This window comes from Anabrus simplex, chromosome 11 (genome assembly GCF_040414725.1).
Source record: "Anabrus simplex isolate iqAnaSimp1 chromosome 11, ASM4041472v1, whole genome shotgun sequence".
In the NCBI taxonomy this organism is placed as follows: domain Eukaryota; kingdom Metazoa; phylum Arthropoda; class Insecta; order Orthoptera; family Tettigoniidae; genus Anabrus; species Anabrus simplex.
Window position 1 is genome coordinate 73,604,863 of NC_090275.1, and position 17,057 is coordinate 73,621,919.

Genomic DNA, 17,057 nt, shown 5'->3' on the forward strand with positions numbered 1-17,057 from the left:
TGCAAAATCTGGTAAATTTACGTGAGCTTTTAAAGAACGCGAGAGGTCACGCACGAGCAAATTGCCTCAACGTTTGCATATGTACATTTCAATGAATGATTTGGTTACAATTCAAGATAAAACTATAGCACCACACTTCACTAAAAGCCACCATAAACCTCATGAAATTTACTTAAGAAACTTTCTTGGAAATGCATTCATGTAAGAATACACTACAAGAGGGGTCGCTCGAAGGCAATTTGCCACGGCAGATGCGAGAGTGAAAGAAAACAAACTACTCCGGAACGCAGCAGGCAATACACTGATGATAACATCAGGCAAGAGAGAGGGAGGGGAGGGATGAAACGAGTGCCCTAAGCCCTACAGCGGCTAGCAACGAAATTATAACAAATATTTAAAAGTGCGGCAAATTGCCCAGCATTTGCCTGGTGTGAAAATGGGAAACCACAGAAAACCATCTTCAGGGCTGCCGACAGTGGGATTTGAACCCACTATCTCCCGGATGCAAGCTCACAGCTGTGCGCTCCTAACCGCACGGCTAACTTGCCTGGTGTGTTAAGTTACTTAGATTTGAATCCGTTTTCTTGATAATTTTACCACATCAAGGCTTATTTTCGTTTTTGTTTGGTCGAATGTAATAAAGTCATGCAAAATCTAAATAATTTTACTGTGGTAAAACTCCTGGATGGTGACTTCCACTGAGACAACATTCTGTCCACATACTAAGCCATTACTCAACTGGAACCTACCCACCTTGATCAGTGATTTAAATTTAAATGTATAGACACATAGGGTACATAAACAAAATCTAGTCCTTTAGCCTATATCCTGCTTTGCCCAGCATCTATACCAGTACTATAAATAGACCCCTGGTGATGCCTTACCACACACCTGAACAAATCTAACCACTTTCGTCTTTATTGTAAACAGACCTGTGGCGATAAATTAATACACAAATGCACAACAAAACGAAGTATAACCTTTGTATACTGCAAGTAGATCATAAATCTGACATTTTGCACAAACTTGCTGTTACTTTGATGAACTACATTACCCAGCAAACGACAGTGAACTGGCACTCACGGTACAAGAGCTTTACCCAAACTCGCACTGCACTTTTATCATTAATTTCATACAAAAACAACCACCAACCGACTATACACAAACATTTGGTTCTACTGAAAAGTATTATTCATTTCAGACCACATTAACACTGAACAGAAATAATAATCAATTTATGAGCCTGTGGAAATATCAGTTTAGTGATACTAACCTCCTTCCCCAGATCTAAACTGATACTGAACATCATCATCTCCAGCATCCAAGAGTCCTTGAGTGTGTGCCAATTCAGCGACAGCTGCCTGATCTTCTCCAGATCCTAATGATCCATCTTCGTCCACTATAGTCAGACTAGTACCAGATATGATTTCCTTGGATTCGGCCAGACAACTGTCACTTGCATCACCATCCTTATCTTGACTACATTAAATATAAAAGCAAAGCAAAATAAGTTACCAAGGATATACAAATAGAAGAAATAAGGGTAAACTGTATTCTAACCTCAAAAAAGGGCGCTGGAGGTTGCACTCCATTACATTCCTAAAACACAAATACGGAATACGAAGAGACAAAATATCTAATGAAAACAAACAATCAATTGCTCCTCGAACCTACCAATTTCAAACGTGTCGATAAACCTCGTCAGTATCACACACATTGCATTGCCGCATCATGACTTATCAAGATTATGGTAATGATTAGGGATAAAGAGCAACATCATTTTTAAGCAAGAAGGTGACCTTCAGCAATGGATTAACGTTTGTGCTGTGGTCGATGTGACATTCATTTGATTTTGTGACTTGTTATGCCCAACATACCTGTTCTCCAATGTATGTTCTAGCATATCCATGAGAAAGCACTTCGTGAAAGTTTTGAATTTGCCAGGAAGCCAGCCGACTTGATCACGGGGCCAAACAACAGGGTCATGTGAGCACCATGTAATGGCTGCCTATCTTATCGTCGAAAAAAAGTGTCAAATATCATTCCGCTATGGAGAAATTCCGATAGTTCGTACGTCTCGACGGAAGGAATATTAAAACAGAAGTGCAATTCGATTTCTAATTATATAAACACTAAGGTTTTGCAAGATTACACATCTTAAACTACTATGTATTTTACGAACTTAATACTGCGCGTAGTCATAAACCCTGGAACGAATGTTCGAAGGCCTAGCATAAGTACAGACATCTCTTATGTGAATCTAAAACTACATGCTGGAATTTGCTGGTGTGGATAGTAAAGTCTTAATGAGCCATCTGGTGCTGGTATTTTAATACCACTTTTTAACACATTTCCGCCTCCTGTCCAAGTTGACGTGTAAATAAAACAGCTGTTACGTTTAGAGTACGCAGTAGGTGAAGAATAAAATATGTTGGATTTATTCACTATCTTCAGTAAAGGTGGAATCGTGTTGTGGTGCTTTCAGAGCACCAGTCAGATATTTACTCCATCTGTCAATGCCTTAATTCGAAGTGTGATTTTGCAGGTAAGGAAGAATGACATCTCGTAATTGAGGTTAGAGGTAACCTTCAACTAATTAATTTACAATTTTGATGTTATATATATCAATATGATTTTCTTTCAGAATTGGTAAAGAGCAAGATTAATGTTTAAGAGATGCCTTTCCCGTAATCGCATTCATAATTTCCATGTTAATAGTTACGATACTTATTAGAATTTTTGTATTCAATATTGCAGGAAAGAACTGGAAACAACAGCTTCGACCATGACGCATTAACTTTAAAATACAAGCTCGATAATGAATTCGAGTTGGTGTTTGTTATCGCATACCAAAAAATTCTTCAGTTGTCATATGTAGATAAATTTTTGAATGACATCCACCTGGAGTTCCGTGATAAGTACAAGAATGAATTGCAGCAAGGAAATCATTTTCAAGTAAGTCAAACCGTTTTGTTACTTATTTTCCACAAATCATTGATAATCTAAATGACAGTTTGGTACTGAGTCAAGCAGACAACCTCATCCCGCTTTCCCACCTGCCCTTTCAAGTGCATCGTATGAGGGGTGGGGGATGCAGGACTAGTTGTGACAGTACTTGATCCATCTGTTTGGGCTTTCCTGAAGGTATAATTTTTCCTACATACAAGACACACAAACCAACTTTAAGGATTTTAAATACAGAGGCTTAGTGTACCCTTTGGTCTGATTGGATCTCTTCCTTTTTCATTTCTAAGTAGAAATAAAGGGGGTTGGTTGCTCAGTTGCACTTGCCCTTAGAACAATAATCACCACCACTGAGGTGGTAAAGGTTCTCTGGGGAGGACTTGGGTTCAATTCACCCTCAGGAAGTCGAAATATTTCCACTTCTGGAGCGGCATATGGCCCTGAGGTTCACCCAGCTTTATGGAAAGTGAGTAGGTTAATTCCTGGGAGCGCAACATAAAGGAAGTAGCAAAAAAGAAAATTCCTGGGAGCAAAGGTGGCTGAGCTTAGGCTAACCACTATATCCCAATTGGTGCCGAGGATACAGAAAGTGGAAAGCTTTTCCTTTGTCTTCTTAAAGCACCTTTGTGGTATGTGCAGAGATGGCTTGGTAAAAATTCAGCCCTCTTTACCTATCATTTCTAACATTTGAAGGAATTAGAAATTAAAGAAATCTCTCTTGAAATGAGTGTCAGAGAATGGGAATCCATCGTCCCCCTCCAGAAGTACATTTACGTTTATAACCAGACGAAGAACATTACATGCCATTTTCATTGCTTAAGTAGCAACTTTCATTCCTATTGGCCAACAGAAATTGCCACGTTATGTCACTGTCATGAATTATTTTACTTGGATTACGTTACCAACCCCAGCAGATTAAAAGCACACGTAAATGAAACATATGAAGGAAACGGTGTAGATTACAGAAGAGCAGAGGTTTAGTGTACCCTTGGATCTGATTGGATCTCTTCATTTTTCATTTCTAATTAGAAAAAAGGGGGGTTGAATGCTCATTTGCACTTGCCAATGGAACAGTAATCGCCACCACTTTCCTTAATGTAGAGGTCGGTATCAGTTGTCTTTATCACAGCAAGCTAGAGGCCTAAGGCCACTTTTCAGCTTCTAACTTGACCCCGTAGTTTCTAAGTACATACGTAGGTTGACAGCTTGGTGCACCACTCGAATACGTCCTCTGGGAGAAGGCCGCGAAAGACAAATAACAGTCATTCTGCACATATGTGTATGTGTGTAGAAAGTGGTAACGAGGGCCAAAATGCTGATGATTGCTTTAACTGGAGAGTCTGTTCTGGGCAGTAGAAGACTGTCTCAACAATAACTAAGAGAAGAAGTGACTGATTGATGAGATGAGAATTTGAAATGGTGGTTTTAAACTGTGAGAATGTGCACTAAGCATGAAGTTGATGTGAAGTTGGATGATGACTTTACTTCACTTTTGTATTCTTATAATTAAGAATTCTAGGCCTATATAACAGTAGAGTCATTACAAAGTAATCTCCAGTAATGTAAAATATAAAGGTGTTCATGAAAAACTTTAAACATTGATTAGGTAAATATTTCATACCCATCAAGAAAATATGAGAATTATAGTAGACAGAATATTTATATTAATGTTAGCATTAAGAGCATTTAACAGAATGGGATAAATAAATGGCAGCTCTGTTCAATTTAGAACAGGTTATTTTCCTTTAGGCAAATCACATGTCCAGTGCAGAGAGACAAGTATAAAGATATAGCTAAGATCTCCAGAACAATGATTTACCAGAGGTGCTATATGGAAATGAATGCTGGCCTGCCACAAATTCTCCTGAACACTGCTGCCTTGTAGTTAAGGTGCACATGGCCCGCTGGTCACGTTGAGTCTGCTTACTCGACCATAAATGAAATTAAGAAATAAGACTGTAGATGGGCTTTGTGTTTATCACTGGTAAAATGCGTGAGAAAAGACTGTATTGGTTTCGTCATGTAATTTGCTGTGCACCGACCACTGTCTTTAGTGCCACTCACCACGTGCAAGTTGATGGCCAATGTCCTCGCAGTCGTCCAGAACAATGCTCGATTAACAGTGCCATTGTAGATATCAATATCACCACCCTTCATTCCAAATATAGATGTGATCATGCTAAATGGTATTCCAAAATCAAATAGCAGACCCTGCACTGAAACGGGATGATGTTTAGAAGAAGAGCTGTAAGGAATCTATGTACCTTTGGTGCAGAAGATTATGTGAAAAATATCACTTATCAAAATGCTTTGGAAAAATAATTGGTAGGACATCGGTATATGCTCCTTAGGTTAGTTGCTAGATGCTACACTGCAGCGCTTGGCAGATTGATGCAAAATGACTGTCTTTTGTTCTTAGTGGTTTAGTTTACATCTTATGAACTGTTGCCAGTTCTTCTCGGCCATTGAGCTGCTATTTGTTTTTTGGTCTGTGCACGCCCTGGCTATAAACAAAACCCATTAGTCTAATAAGTCAGGGTTGCATAGCATAGTCATGCCAAACTATTGGCCTAACAACAAAGACGTTGTTTAGGAGTTTTTATGGTGCGGAAGTTGGTACATCTGTATTGAAGTATAGGAGTGATAGGATATTGAATGTATTCAGCCAGTAGCAGCGTTCCTTCGTCAGTGGTGATAAATTAATACATCTAAAGAAAGTCGAACACCTTATGCCTTGCTTTGCTCAGCATATAAGTTATTCTAAAAGTAAACCAATGGTGATAAGTTTTCTATCTGCTTATTTTTCACTTAGCTTGACATATATGCTGAAAATAAACCAATGGTGGTAGAATTGTCCTAGCTGCTAAGAACAAAAGAGCATCATCCTCCACACCCAGTGCAGTGTGCTCTCATGTGCTAGTTGATGTGACGGTCCTGAAGATCTGCCACAGACCGCAGTCTAACTTGTATGTGACATGGTATGTATTGATATTGCAAGTAATACATCTCATTTTTGATCCCTATTGAATATCATGTAAATATTAAAATATCACTTATATTTATTAAACAAATCCACCTTTTCCATACAATATTTCTTATTTTAGGACTTATACCTTACTATTAACATCCTAATTGGGACATGTTTCGCCACACATATTGGGAAACATCAGCAAATATCTCACAACTCAAAATAATTTCTAATCAGGATCCTGTGTTAAAGGCCTGTATACTTCCTAGATTATAAAGCTGCCTCTGTGGATCAGTGGTAGAGTGTCGGCCTCCGGATCCCAAGATAGCGGGTTCAAACCCGGCAGAGGTAGTCGGATTTTTGAAGGGTGGGAAAAAGTCCTTTCGACACTCCATGTCGTACGATGTCGGCATGTAAAAGATCTCTGGTGACACATATGGTGTTTACCCGACAAAATTAATTAAATCTCGGCCATAGACGCCCAAGAGAGTTTCGGTTTACTCGGTCTGCCATCTAGTGGGCCTAGAGTAAAACGGAATGTCGAAATTGATGAGCAGACAGCCAGATGGCGTCAACTTGAAATGTCTGCACACGGTAGCCGAGGTCATATGATTATTATTATTATTATTATTATTATTATTATTATTATTATTATTATTATTATTATTATTATTATTATTATCATAAAGGGTTGTGATTAAATGGTCCAATTTAGTGTTTTCATTTGACTACCATATTTAAAAATTGCTTATTTGATTATAATCATTGCCTCCCCGGCCACTCAAACCCTCATGCCAAACAAACATAAATCCCTGATTGTTGGCAGCCATGTGCAAACCCAGATTTAAAAAAAGACAATTGCCGTAAGTAATACATTTGGCAGTGGGTTAGTGTTGGTAAAGAAAACACTTACTGCAAGTCAACTGAAATTGTACAGGTATCACTTCCGGGAGCAACTGATTCTTTGTGATCTAGTTTCATCATTTCTCTTGCTCTCTCTGCTTTCCTGTGGTGAATTTCCAGTGAAGTTCAGTATAGTTTGTTGTTCCTCTGGTTAATTTGTATTTTGTTGTGCAACAAATCTTAAGTATTACGCATGTCTCTCCTCGGTTTCCAAAATCTTAAGTTTGGAAAGTATTTTCTTATTGTTTCTAAGTAAAACCGGTACTGAACTGTAGTATCATGATGAAGTTCTCAGAGTTGTACGAAACTTATTATAGTTCAAATCTTCACTTAAAAACAAATTTGAACTCCTGGGCCTGGTATATTGGCTTTCCTCGTTTGGTAAACTTTCAGTATGATCAATTATTAGCTTTACATCTTGAGCGGTGTATTTCCTTTCTTTAGTTCTGTTACCCCTACGTTCAATATAGGTAACATCACCCCGCTTTTTTGCTGCAACTAAGGTTTCGACTCTTCGCTTTGTGATACCGTGAACTTCAAGGAATGTTCTTTTACACACCTGTGCATGTTTCTCTTCACCATTAGGAAGTAAAAAGTAAACAGTTGCCTGCTGACGACTTTCTTCTGGAGCTGTGAACGAACCATGCCACCTACGTTTAACATCACTGACACCTAAGAGTCCCATTAAATATGGATTTTGCTTCATGTGGTCTGCCAGGCTGTAAAACTGGTTAAATATACTGATCTTTTGTTCATAACCAATGTTCTTACATTCATAACGGCATCGGCATACAACCTAAAAGTAAACCAATAAGGCACTAGAGGCATTGCTGTTATTGCCAAAATAACCTGTTTGCTAAGTTACTCTGCACAGTACAACTAAAGCCTTAAAACAATCTTAGGCTTACTCGCAATCTGGGAATAAAGATGGCCTATAAGGTTAACATTAGCATTCTAGGCCTACCTTTTGCAGGAACAATTTATTTCCCTCATAACTTTTCCCCTCCGACCTCCGCTTCTTCTTAAATTGGGAAGCACTTCCTTCTCCACTTCTACGGCGTTTTTTAGGTGCATCCATTATTAAAACACCACAGCACACTTAAAACACTGAACTCGTGCCAAAAAGCAGCACACAATAACCTGAAAGACACTCAAGTAACTACAAAACCAGTCACATGGCGCTTGGCACATACCCCGGATTCTGATACATGCAGACTAAATATTACATAGCCCGGTTTTTACTGCACAGGCATAGGCACATAGCCCACATTTTAGCAATAAAATAGAATTTGATTGTTTTGGCACTTAACCCAGTTTTTATATTCGGTCGATTATTTCTTTATCTATTATAACAAATGTATCATCTACATATCGTAGCCATGGGCTAAGTCCTTTTATTTTCATTAATATTTTATTATTTTCTAGAAAGTCCATGTAAATGTCTGCCAGAATGTCTGATATGGGATCTCCCATTGATAGACCTTTTTGATGGTATATTTTACCATTAAAGGTAGAAGTAATTATTGTTTAATACAAAGCTTAGTCATCATCATCATCATTTCCCATTTCCAGCTTCCCGGATCGGGTTGTGAATCAAAGACCTCCATCGCTGCTTGTCTCTCCACCACTCCTCTCCTTTTTTTAAGTACATCTTCTGGTTTTCCTCCTCTCTTGTCTATGCACTCCCACACTGAATCTGTCCACCTCTTTTGGGGTCTTCCTTGTGGTCTCTTTCCTGTTAACTTCCCTGAAAAAGCTAGTTTTTGGCACTCTCTTCTCCCATTCTCATCATATTTCCATACCACTTTAGTTTTGTTGTTTCTATCCTGTCTTGAAGTTTCAAGATTTCTGTCTTTTTCCTTATCTCTTCATTTCGAATTCTATCCTTTCTGGTCTTGATGCCTCTTAGCAATTTCATCTCCGCTTCCTGTATTCTACTCTCCTCTCGTTTTGTTGTAGTCTACGATCCATAGGTCAGTATGGGTTCATAATAGGTTGAATATAATACTTTCTTACATTTCTTCGAGACATCTTGGTTCCACAAAATACCCCTTACACTCTGGTAGGAGCTGTTTACTTGTTGTATTCTTTTCCCAGTTTCCTCGGTTATCTTACCATCTTCTGTGATCACACTTCCCAAGTACTTGAAACTTTTAACCACTTCCAGAATGTTACCATTCAGTTTTATCTTTCCTCTTCTTTCCTTCCTTCCCCTTGTCATCACTATTGTTTTACTTTTCTCTGTGCTTTCATCCCAATTTTTCTATGTCTTTGATTCCATACATCTACTTGTTTCTGCACTTCTGTTTCACCCTCACTATATCATCTGCAAACAACATAGTTTTTGTTACCTGTCTTCCCAATCTCTGGTTAATGTTCTTACGAATTTCATCCATGACTATGGTGAATAGTATGGGGGATAGTACACTTCCCTGTTGGAGACCAGTTTCAACTTTAAACCATTTTGTTTTTCCTGTACTGGTCTTCACACTACTAAAATAATTTTTGTACATAGATTTTATCATTTTCACTTTTACTCTGTTAACTTGTTTTTTCCTTAATGTGTTCCATACCAACTGTCTGGGCACACTGTCATAAGCTTTCTCAATGTCAGTAAATGTCATCACTTTGTCTTTTCCAAACTCCCATCTTTTCTCAATCAATATGTCTTAATGTAAAGATCAGGTCAAACATTGATCTTTCTTTCCTAGAACCATACTGTTCTTTCATTTCTCCTTCTACCTTCCTCCTCAGTCTTCCTTCCAATACTCTCTCAAATATCTTAGCTACATGGGCAATAAGGGTGATCCCTCTGTTATTACATTGTTTTTAATCACCTTTTTAAAATATTGGGATAATTAAACCCTTTCCCCACTCTTTGGGATATCTTTCTTCCTCCAGACTATTCTAAATAATCTATACAGCCACTGTAGCCTTATTGGTCCTACTGCTTTTATCATTTCCGTAGCAACCTCATCCACTCCTGCTGCTTTACCGCTCTTCATCTTTTGTATCGCTTCCTCTATTTCTAACATCGATATATCCGTTTCTAGTTCTTCTTCTTTCCCCATTGTTTCTTCTTGCTCCTTCTCATCTACCAGTTGGCTGTAATTAATTTTTAGCAATTCTGAGAAGTACTCTTCCCATCTTTTTAGTATGTCATCTCTTTGCATCACTATCTGCCCTGTTTCAGTTTTTAAAAATTTTGTATCTTCCATATTTTGTAAACTATTCTTCACCAAACCATACAAAACCTTTTAACTTCCCTTTATATCCTCCCCCAGCTCTTCCGTTTCTTTTCTTGTACTTTTTTCTTACATACCTTTTTGGCTTCTTTATATTTTTGCCAAGCTTAGTAACTTGATAAATTCTTCTATTTCAAAACTGCTGAGTTTACTATGTTTAATAAGGTTTCCTTTAATAATATTGATAGTTTTGTTTGGTGGAATATTAGAGTACATATTGGTGATATCAAATGAACACAACACATTTGGGCTGTATTGAGAATTTTTTAAAATTTCTCACAGAAATCTATTGAGTTCTTTTTATCGGGGATGTGTTGTTAAAGCTGGCTCTGCGGTGTAGGGGTAGCGTGCCTGCCTCTTACCTAGAGGCCCCAGAGGGATTTTTACCTGCATCTGAGGGCTGGTTTGAGGTCCACTTAGCCTACGTGACTATAATTGAGGAGTTATCCGACAGTGAGATGGTGACCCCGGTCTAGAAAGCAAAGAATAATGGTTGAGAAGATCTGTCGTGCTGACCACATGACACCTCGTAATCTGCAGGCCTTCGAGCTGAGCAGCAGTCGCTTGGTAGTCCATGGCCCTTTGGGGCTGTTGCGCCATGGGGTTTGGTTTGGTTATGTGTTTAATTTGTAATGTGTTTTAAGGAAGTTGTGTATGAATCTTGAAGTTTGTAAGTTGGGCTATTTTTACTAGATGATTGGTCTTAAAGGGATTTTTTTTAATGAATTTTGGGTGGGGATGTTTAGATTCACATTTATTAATTTTTGTTGCTCTTGTTCCTTTAGTAGAAATGTTGAATTTTTTAATGTTTTTAAGTTACGCTGAAATCTAACTATGGGGTGTTTGTTACCTATTGAATGTGATTTATCAGAGAAAAATCTTCACTTTTTTAAATATAATCGTTTTTGTTCATTAAGACAGTAGTCCCTCCTTTATCCGCTTTCGTGACTATTATGTTCTGTTTTATTTTGGTTTTCAATTCTTGGGTCAATTTTTGATTGGTGGGATCGGAGTTAGTTTTTATTTCATTAGCTTGTATCATTTTGTTGCTCTGGTGAAAGTTTCAGTATGTTAGATTCAACTTCTGCTATTGTTGTGATGATGTCATTTTCTTGTCTAGACTGGGCCATTTAAACTTTAAACCTTTACTAAAATTTATTTCTTCATCTGAAAAATGTGTGTTCGACATATTAACCGTAGTTGGAGTATTGTTTATTGGTGGGTTAGATTTTAATGTTTCTGTGTTCTGGTTAGTTATTTTCAAATTGGTTTCTTTGAGGCGTGCAAGTTTTTCATCCAGTGTTTTTTGCTTCTTACTTAGTATGGCAACTAATTTACTGTTTACATACAATAGGAGTGAGTTCCATTCCACAGGGGCAAGGTGTTGGAATACGGTTAAATGTGATCTGTACAGCTGTGTATTCAAGTATGTCTTCTTTTTATATAACATCTTAAGTTTATTTTTTAACCACATTCTGTTTATTCTGTTTTGAGTTTTGATCAAATTTGGTGTTGAAATACCTTTTATTTGTACTGATTTTAGGAATTTTTGGGCCTTATTATGCTTTACACATCCTTTTAGAAAGCCTATGTCTTTGGTTATTTTACCGATTTTGACTCTAAGGTTGAGATATTTGTTTGGGTTTTGATCCATATTGAATATCATATAAATATTAAAATATCACTTATATTTATTAAACAAATCCACCTATTCAACACAATACAATATTTCTTATATTAGGACTTACACCTTACTATTAACATCCTAATTGAAACAGGTGTATTGTATTGAATAGATGGATTTGTTTAATAAATATAAGCGATATTTAAATATTTGTATGTATTAACTTGTCGACTACTGAGCAAGTCGGTAGCATTCGTTAGCATTCATTTAGGAGATAGTGGGTTCAAACCCCAGTGTTGGCAGCCCTGAAGGTAATTTTCTGTAATTTCTTATTTTCACATACCTCATTGTCACCATATGTCCTGCCTGAGTTAGTGTTACATAAAATTGTATATAATAATCATATTGCTTCAGCTACCATGTGCAGACATTTCAATTTGATGCCATCTAGCTGTCTGCTTGTTGATTTCGATGTTCCCTTTTACTCTAGGCCTACTAGATGGCAGACTGAGTAAACCGAAACTCTCGTAGGCGTCTATGGCTGAGATAGAATTAATTTTGTCTGTTAAACACCAAATGTGTCACCAGAGATCTTTTACGTGCCAACATCGTCTGACATGGAGTGTCGAATGGACTTTTTTCACCCTTCAAAAAGTCAGACTATCTCTCTCGGATTTGAACCCGCTATCTTTAGATCCAGAGTATGACACTACCACTGATCCACAAAGGCATAAAATTGTATACACTGGAACTCATAACATATAAATAATGCACAGTAGAGTTTTCCACCTATTCAGTACTAAGTTGTATTTACAATATTTACATTACATGGGACTAGTTTCAACCCTACTCAGGGTCATCAGCCATATTAAAGTATACACAAAATATTTGGCGAAATCCTAAAACATGTTTTCTAGCAGTAAGAGTCTTATGAAAATATAATTTTACAATATGAAGTGTGGTTGAAATGTTGCAAATGAAAATGAAATATTACGTGCGATGTAGGTAATAATGAATACAAGTACACTATCAGCTAAGCTACACACACCACAGCGCGAGGTCCAATTTCTTTTCCGCTATGAACTGAGAATTCCACCAATTAATATCACCACACGCAGTGTCTACTTTCTTGATTACTTAATACACCAACTGCCAAATTCTCCACTTAAGCTGATACAGTGTTTAGTCGACTCTTCTTCCAGAGAGTATCAACTACACATTTTGTTACTCAGACATTGTACATACCTGTATATTTGTATATATGTTTCAGTTTACTTTGTGTTCATTGTTATTGCCATAGACTCGGTCCACAACCGTTATTGTATCACCAGGACCTACTAAATTTCATGTGTCTATACATTTTAACAACACAGAGGACCTTATTTGTACTTTTGTTCCAGAATTCTTAGCATATATAATGTACTTGTATTAATTATTACTCACCTACATCACATGTAATATTTCATTTTCATTTGCAACATTTCAACCACATTTCATATTGTAAAATTATATTTTCATAAGATTCTTACTGCTAGAAAACATGTTTTAGGATTTCACCAGATATTTTGTGTATGTTTTAATATGGCTGATGATGACCGCAAGTAGGGTTGAAACTAGTCCCATGTAATGTAAATAGTGTAAATACAATTTAGTATTGAATAAATGGAAAACTCTACTGTGCATTATTTGTATGTTATCTCAGTTCAATATGAAGTTCATAACCCTTAAAATACTGGAACTCATAACTGTCCAATATTCTATTTTATGTAGACAGTCTTTTCCTAAGTTCTACAACCTAATGCATTGTTTTTGTTCAACAGGACTTTGAGTTTAGTAGTACATTTCAAGAAGTGCTCAAAGCAGCAGAGATATGGGGAAAACAACAAGCTAAACTTCCCAAGCAGATGAAAACCTTTGAAGAGTCTTCTAAATCGAAGAAGACCGTTTCATCCATGATTGAGAGGAAAAATGATGAAAAAGAGAATAAGAAGAGTGGTGAGTTTCATTTGTTTTCAGATAATTCATTTACCAGTGATGTTGCAACTTATTTGATTTAACGCCTTAGGATATAAGGTGGTAAATATGATTTAACCCTTTGCCTTCCAGTACCTTCTGCAGCTTTAATATTAGCCAACTCTAAATCACATTTTGCAATTTCTTACAGAATAACATCATTGCACATAGAATTTTTGTGCTACAGTTTTATGAAATATAGTAAAGTCATCCAAAATTATTTTGCAGGCGTAGCACTTTGCAAAGGGGAGTGCATATTTAGGAATGAGAAAAATACTTGCAGAAATGTTGTAAAGTGATATCGTAAGTAGCAGAGAGGAGAGGAGAGATCTTTCCTTCATGCTTGCCAGTAACCCACCAACCCACTCCTAGAAGTATTCTTAGTTATATAGAAAAGTTAAAGCAGGTGCTATTTCAGCCTTTATAATATTAGGATACATTAATTCCTCTGTTGGTTAAGCATGTTAATCATTCAGTTATGAAGACGTATGGAACTTAACGAGGCCACAGGGCTAGTTACAAATAGAGAATTGTGAATGCGATTAGTAAATTCAGACACTTGCGGACTGAATGTTGAAAGTCATAAGCCTATAATGATGTATAGACGTATACAGTGTGTACAAATCTTTTGGGTCAAATTGAAACAGGTGATAGTGGATCCAAAACAGACTATATTGAAATAGGGAACCAATGGTCAGAAATGCATATTTGTTGTGTTAACGACATACACAGCGTACATTGCATAACAACGTAGCTCATAGTAATTGTTCACAATGTTCATGCAACGGTGCATAAAGTTCTGCCGCACTCTCTCGATGATCTCCGGTGTCTGTGTACCGGGAAACAGGCAGCTTGGATGCTAGCAAGCAGTTCTTCTTCCGATTCTATGGGGTGTTTCATACACCAACAACTTGACATAAACCCAGAGGAAAAAGTTCAGAGGTGTGAGATCTGGCAATTTTGCTGGCCATGGGACAGGATCTCCCCTTCCAATCCAACGATGGGGATACATGTTGTTCGGGTGTATAGTACGTCTGTTTGGTGGTCAGGGGTGTATGCTGTTTATCACCTGCCTGTTCCAGTGTACAACAGACACCCGGGTTCTTTGTGAGAGTGTGGCAGAACTGCTTGCGCCATTGCAATACATAAATTGATACTGTTGGTTGTCACTTTGAACAGTTACTATGAGCTATGTTATTATGTGATGCACATGTCCATAACACAACAAATATTCATTTCCAACCATTGGTTGCCTTTCTCAATATAATCGGTTGTGGACCCTCTATCATCTGTTTCAATTTGACCCAAAATGTTTGAGACACCCTGCAGTATAACAAAGGTGGAGGGAAAATTGCACATTCACTAACAAGTCCAGACATATTGCTTATTTTCTAGTGGTTCGTAAGGTTTACTTGTATACTTTCAGTTAATAAGCACGTGACCTAATCTTTCTATTTGTGACACCTGCCTGAGTTTGGTGATGTTTTAAAAAAAAATGCATTATTAACTTGCAGTTTCTTAGTGGCAAATATATGGTTGTATTATTAAGTCTATCATATGGCCTGGTGGATAATAATCGACTAAAATTACCTTTAGTTCATTTTCATTATAATATACTGTGTATGATTAATTCCCTCAGTGAACTTGGGAGTGCCTGTTTTATGGGTATACAGCCAGGAAAGAAGAAAAAGAATTATTACTGTATTGTCAGAAATAACAGTTATATAGAAGCTTGCCCTTGCTGCTAAATATTTTTGTTGAAAGGTACTGTAAAGCAGGAGCACTTCTCAAGGGAGTTTCAGGTTTGTACAACTCCCAGTTATTTTCCTGAAGTCCTGATTCTGTTGCTAGATTATTATTTTACAATCTTCATTCATGGCCGTCCTGTTTTGTACGTCTGTAGAAGCCTTCACGTTTGCAGGGAAGTTGCTGGTGGTAATGCGTGACAAAATGTTCAGGGGGCTTAAAACATTTTTGTTCATGTCTCAGATATACCAAAGTATAATGTAAATCAGTAAAAAGAATAACATTCATATCGTTTCACTAAAAGTTCCTTGTACAGATCCTTCTCTACTTATAATATGGTAGCAAAGCAAAGTCATCTCTGTACAGGCCATGAAGACCTTTGGAAGGGTGGGAGATAAAGGCTTCAACTATCCGTAACCTCGGTGCTTGGTGGGGTAGAGTGGTTAGCTCTATGCCCTGCTGCCTTTGCCCCCAGGAATTAACCTGGTACTTACTTTTTGTGTAGGCTGAGTGAACCCCAGGGCCATGTGCACCTCCGAATGTGGAAATCTTGTTTCTTAAATTTGTCGACTTTCTGACGGGTGAACTGAGCAAGTCTTTACACCCTCGGCCAGGCAGGCCCTATAATATCGTAGAACTCCTCTAAACTCGGATCCATTTCATCCGAGACTTACCTGCAGGTGCACAACAAAACTGAAATTACTACTACTGAAGTGTTTTCATTCCGAATCCTGAGGGCATCCTCTCTCAGGCCAGAAGATTAGAATTCAAAATCACAGAAAGCCATTCTCAGGACAGCTGTCGGTGGGACTTGTTAGCCAAAATTACTCTTCTTGGTGAAAGTAAAATTCACAGGAACTTTGCTACAATGCTGTGCTGTAGCAAATATTAAATAAGGATGTAAGCACTATTCTTGGTTTTTACGTAGCAAGAAGTTCACCTAGATATAACAACAAGCATAAAAATATGTGCCACCTTTACTGGTACTCAAATCAATTTCAGTTGAAACAATTCTCCACCCACATTGTAAAGCAAACTTCTTTCCACAATTACAAACACCTGTTCAGAGTTACAAGCGAAATCTTCTGGCTCTGTAATGTAGTAGTAACTTCTGGGAGGCTGAGGATGACAGTAACAGGGGAGGTGACTGACTCTTGCGGTCAACTGTAATACTAACCTTGTCTTTATCTCTGGTTCAGGGGCGATTGTAGATGGAAAGGCACATACCTTACCGTGCTCCTCACTTATGGGGATATCTGTGAATTATCCATGATGTCATCTGCAGGCTCGTAGCACAATGTCCAGTGTCCTCCCTGCATTGTCAGTCAAAATGAGCAGCTGTCAGTATAACGGAGCATCGATATAAGTCTAATGCTACCACACGAGTTAGCCATGCTGTTTAGGGGCGCACAGCTGTGAGCTCGCATCCGAGAGATAGTGGGTTCAAACCCCATTGTTGGCAGCCCTGAAGATGGTTTTTTGTGGTTTCCGATTTTCATACCAGGCAAATGCTGGGGCTGTACCTTAACGCTACGGCTGCTTCCTTTCCATTCCTAGGCCTTTCCTGTCCCATCGTCATAAGACCTATCTGTGT

The 17,057-nt window shown here is 37.8% G+C and overlaps 2 protein-coding genes across 6 annotated transcripts in view; one reads left to right on the plus strand and one right to left on the minus strand.

The window, feature by feature from the left end:
* The window catches only part of LOC136883445 (upstream stimulatory factor 1), a 59,847-nt gene extending 57,697 nt beyond the window's left edge, over positions 1–2,150 (minus strand). For all 4 annotated transcript variants that reach the window (XM_067155741.2, XM_067155740.2, XM_067155739.2 and 1 more), the window contains exons 1-2: positions 1,878–2,150; positions 1,274–1,479 (exon numbers count right to left, since the gene is read on the minus strand). In XM_067155741.2, the coding sequence (XP_067011842.1) occupies positions 1,274–1,479; positions 1,878–1,909 (238 nt within the window). In that variant the 5' untranslated portion in view covers positions 1,910–2,150. The remainder of the gene's footprint in view (positions 1–1,273; positions 1,480–1,877) is intronic.
* A 256-nt stretch (positions 2,151–2,406) lies between these two features.
* Positions 2,407–17,057, plus strand: part of SrpRalpha (signal recognition particle receptor alpha) — a 113,372-nt gene continuing 98,721 nt past the window's right edge. For both annotated transcript variants that reach the window (XM_067155735.2, XM_067155736.2), the window contains exons 1-3: positions 2,407–2,545; positions 2,758–2,955; positions 13,525–13,699. In XM_067155735.2, the coding sequence (XP_067011836.1) occupies positions 2,429–2,545; positions 2,758–2,955; positions 13,525–13,699 (490 nt within the window). In that variant the 5' untranslated portion in view covers positions 2,407–2,428. The remainder of the gene's footprint in view (positions 2,546–2,757; positions 2,956–13,524; positions 13,700–17,057) is intronic.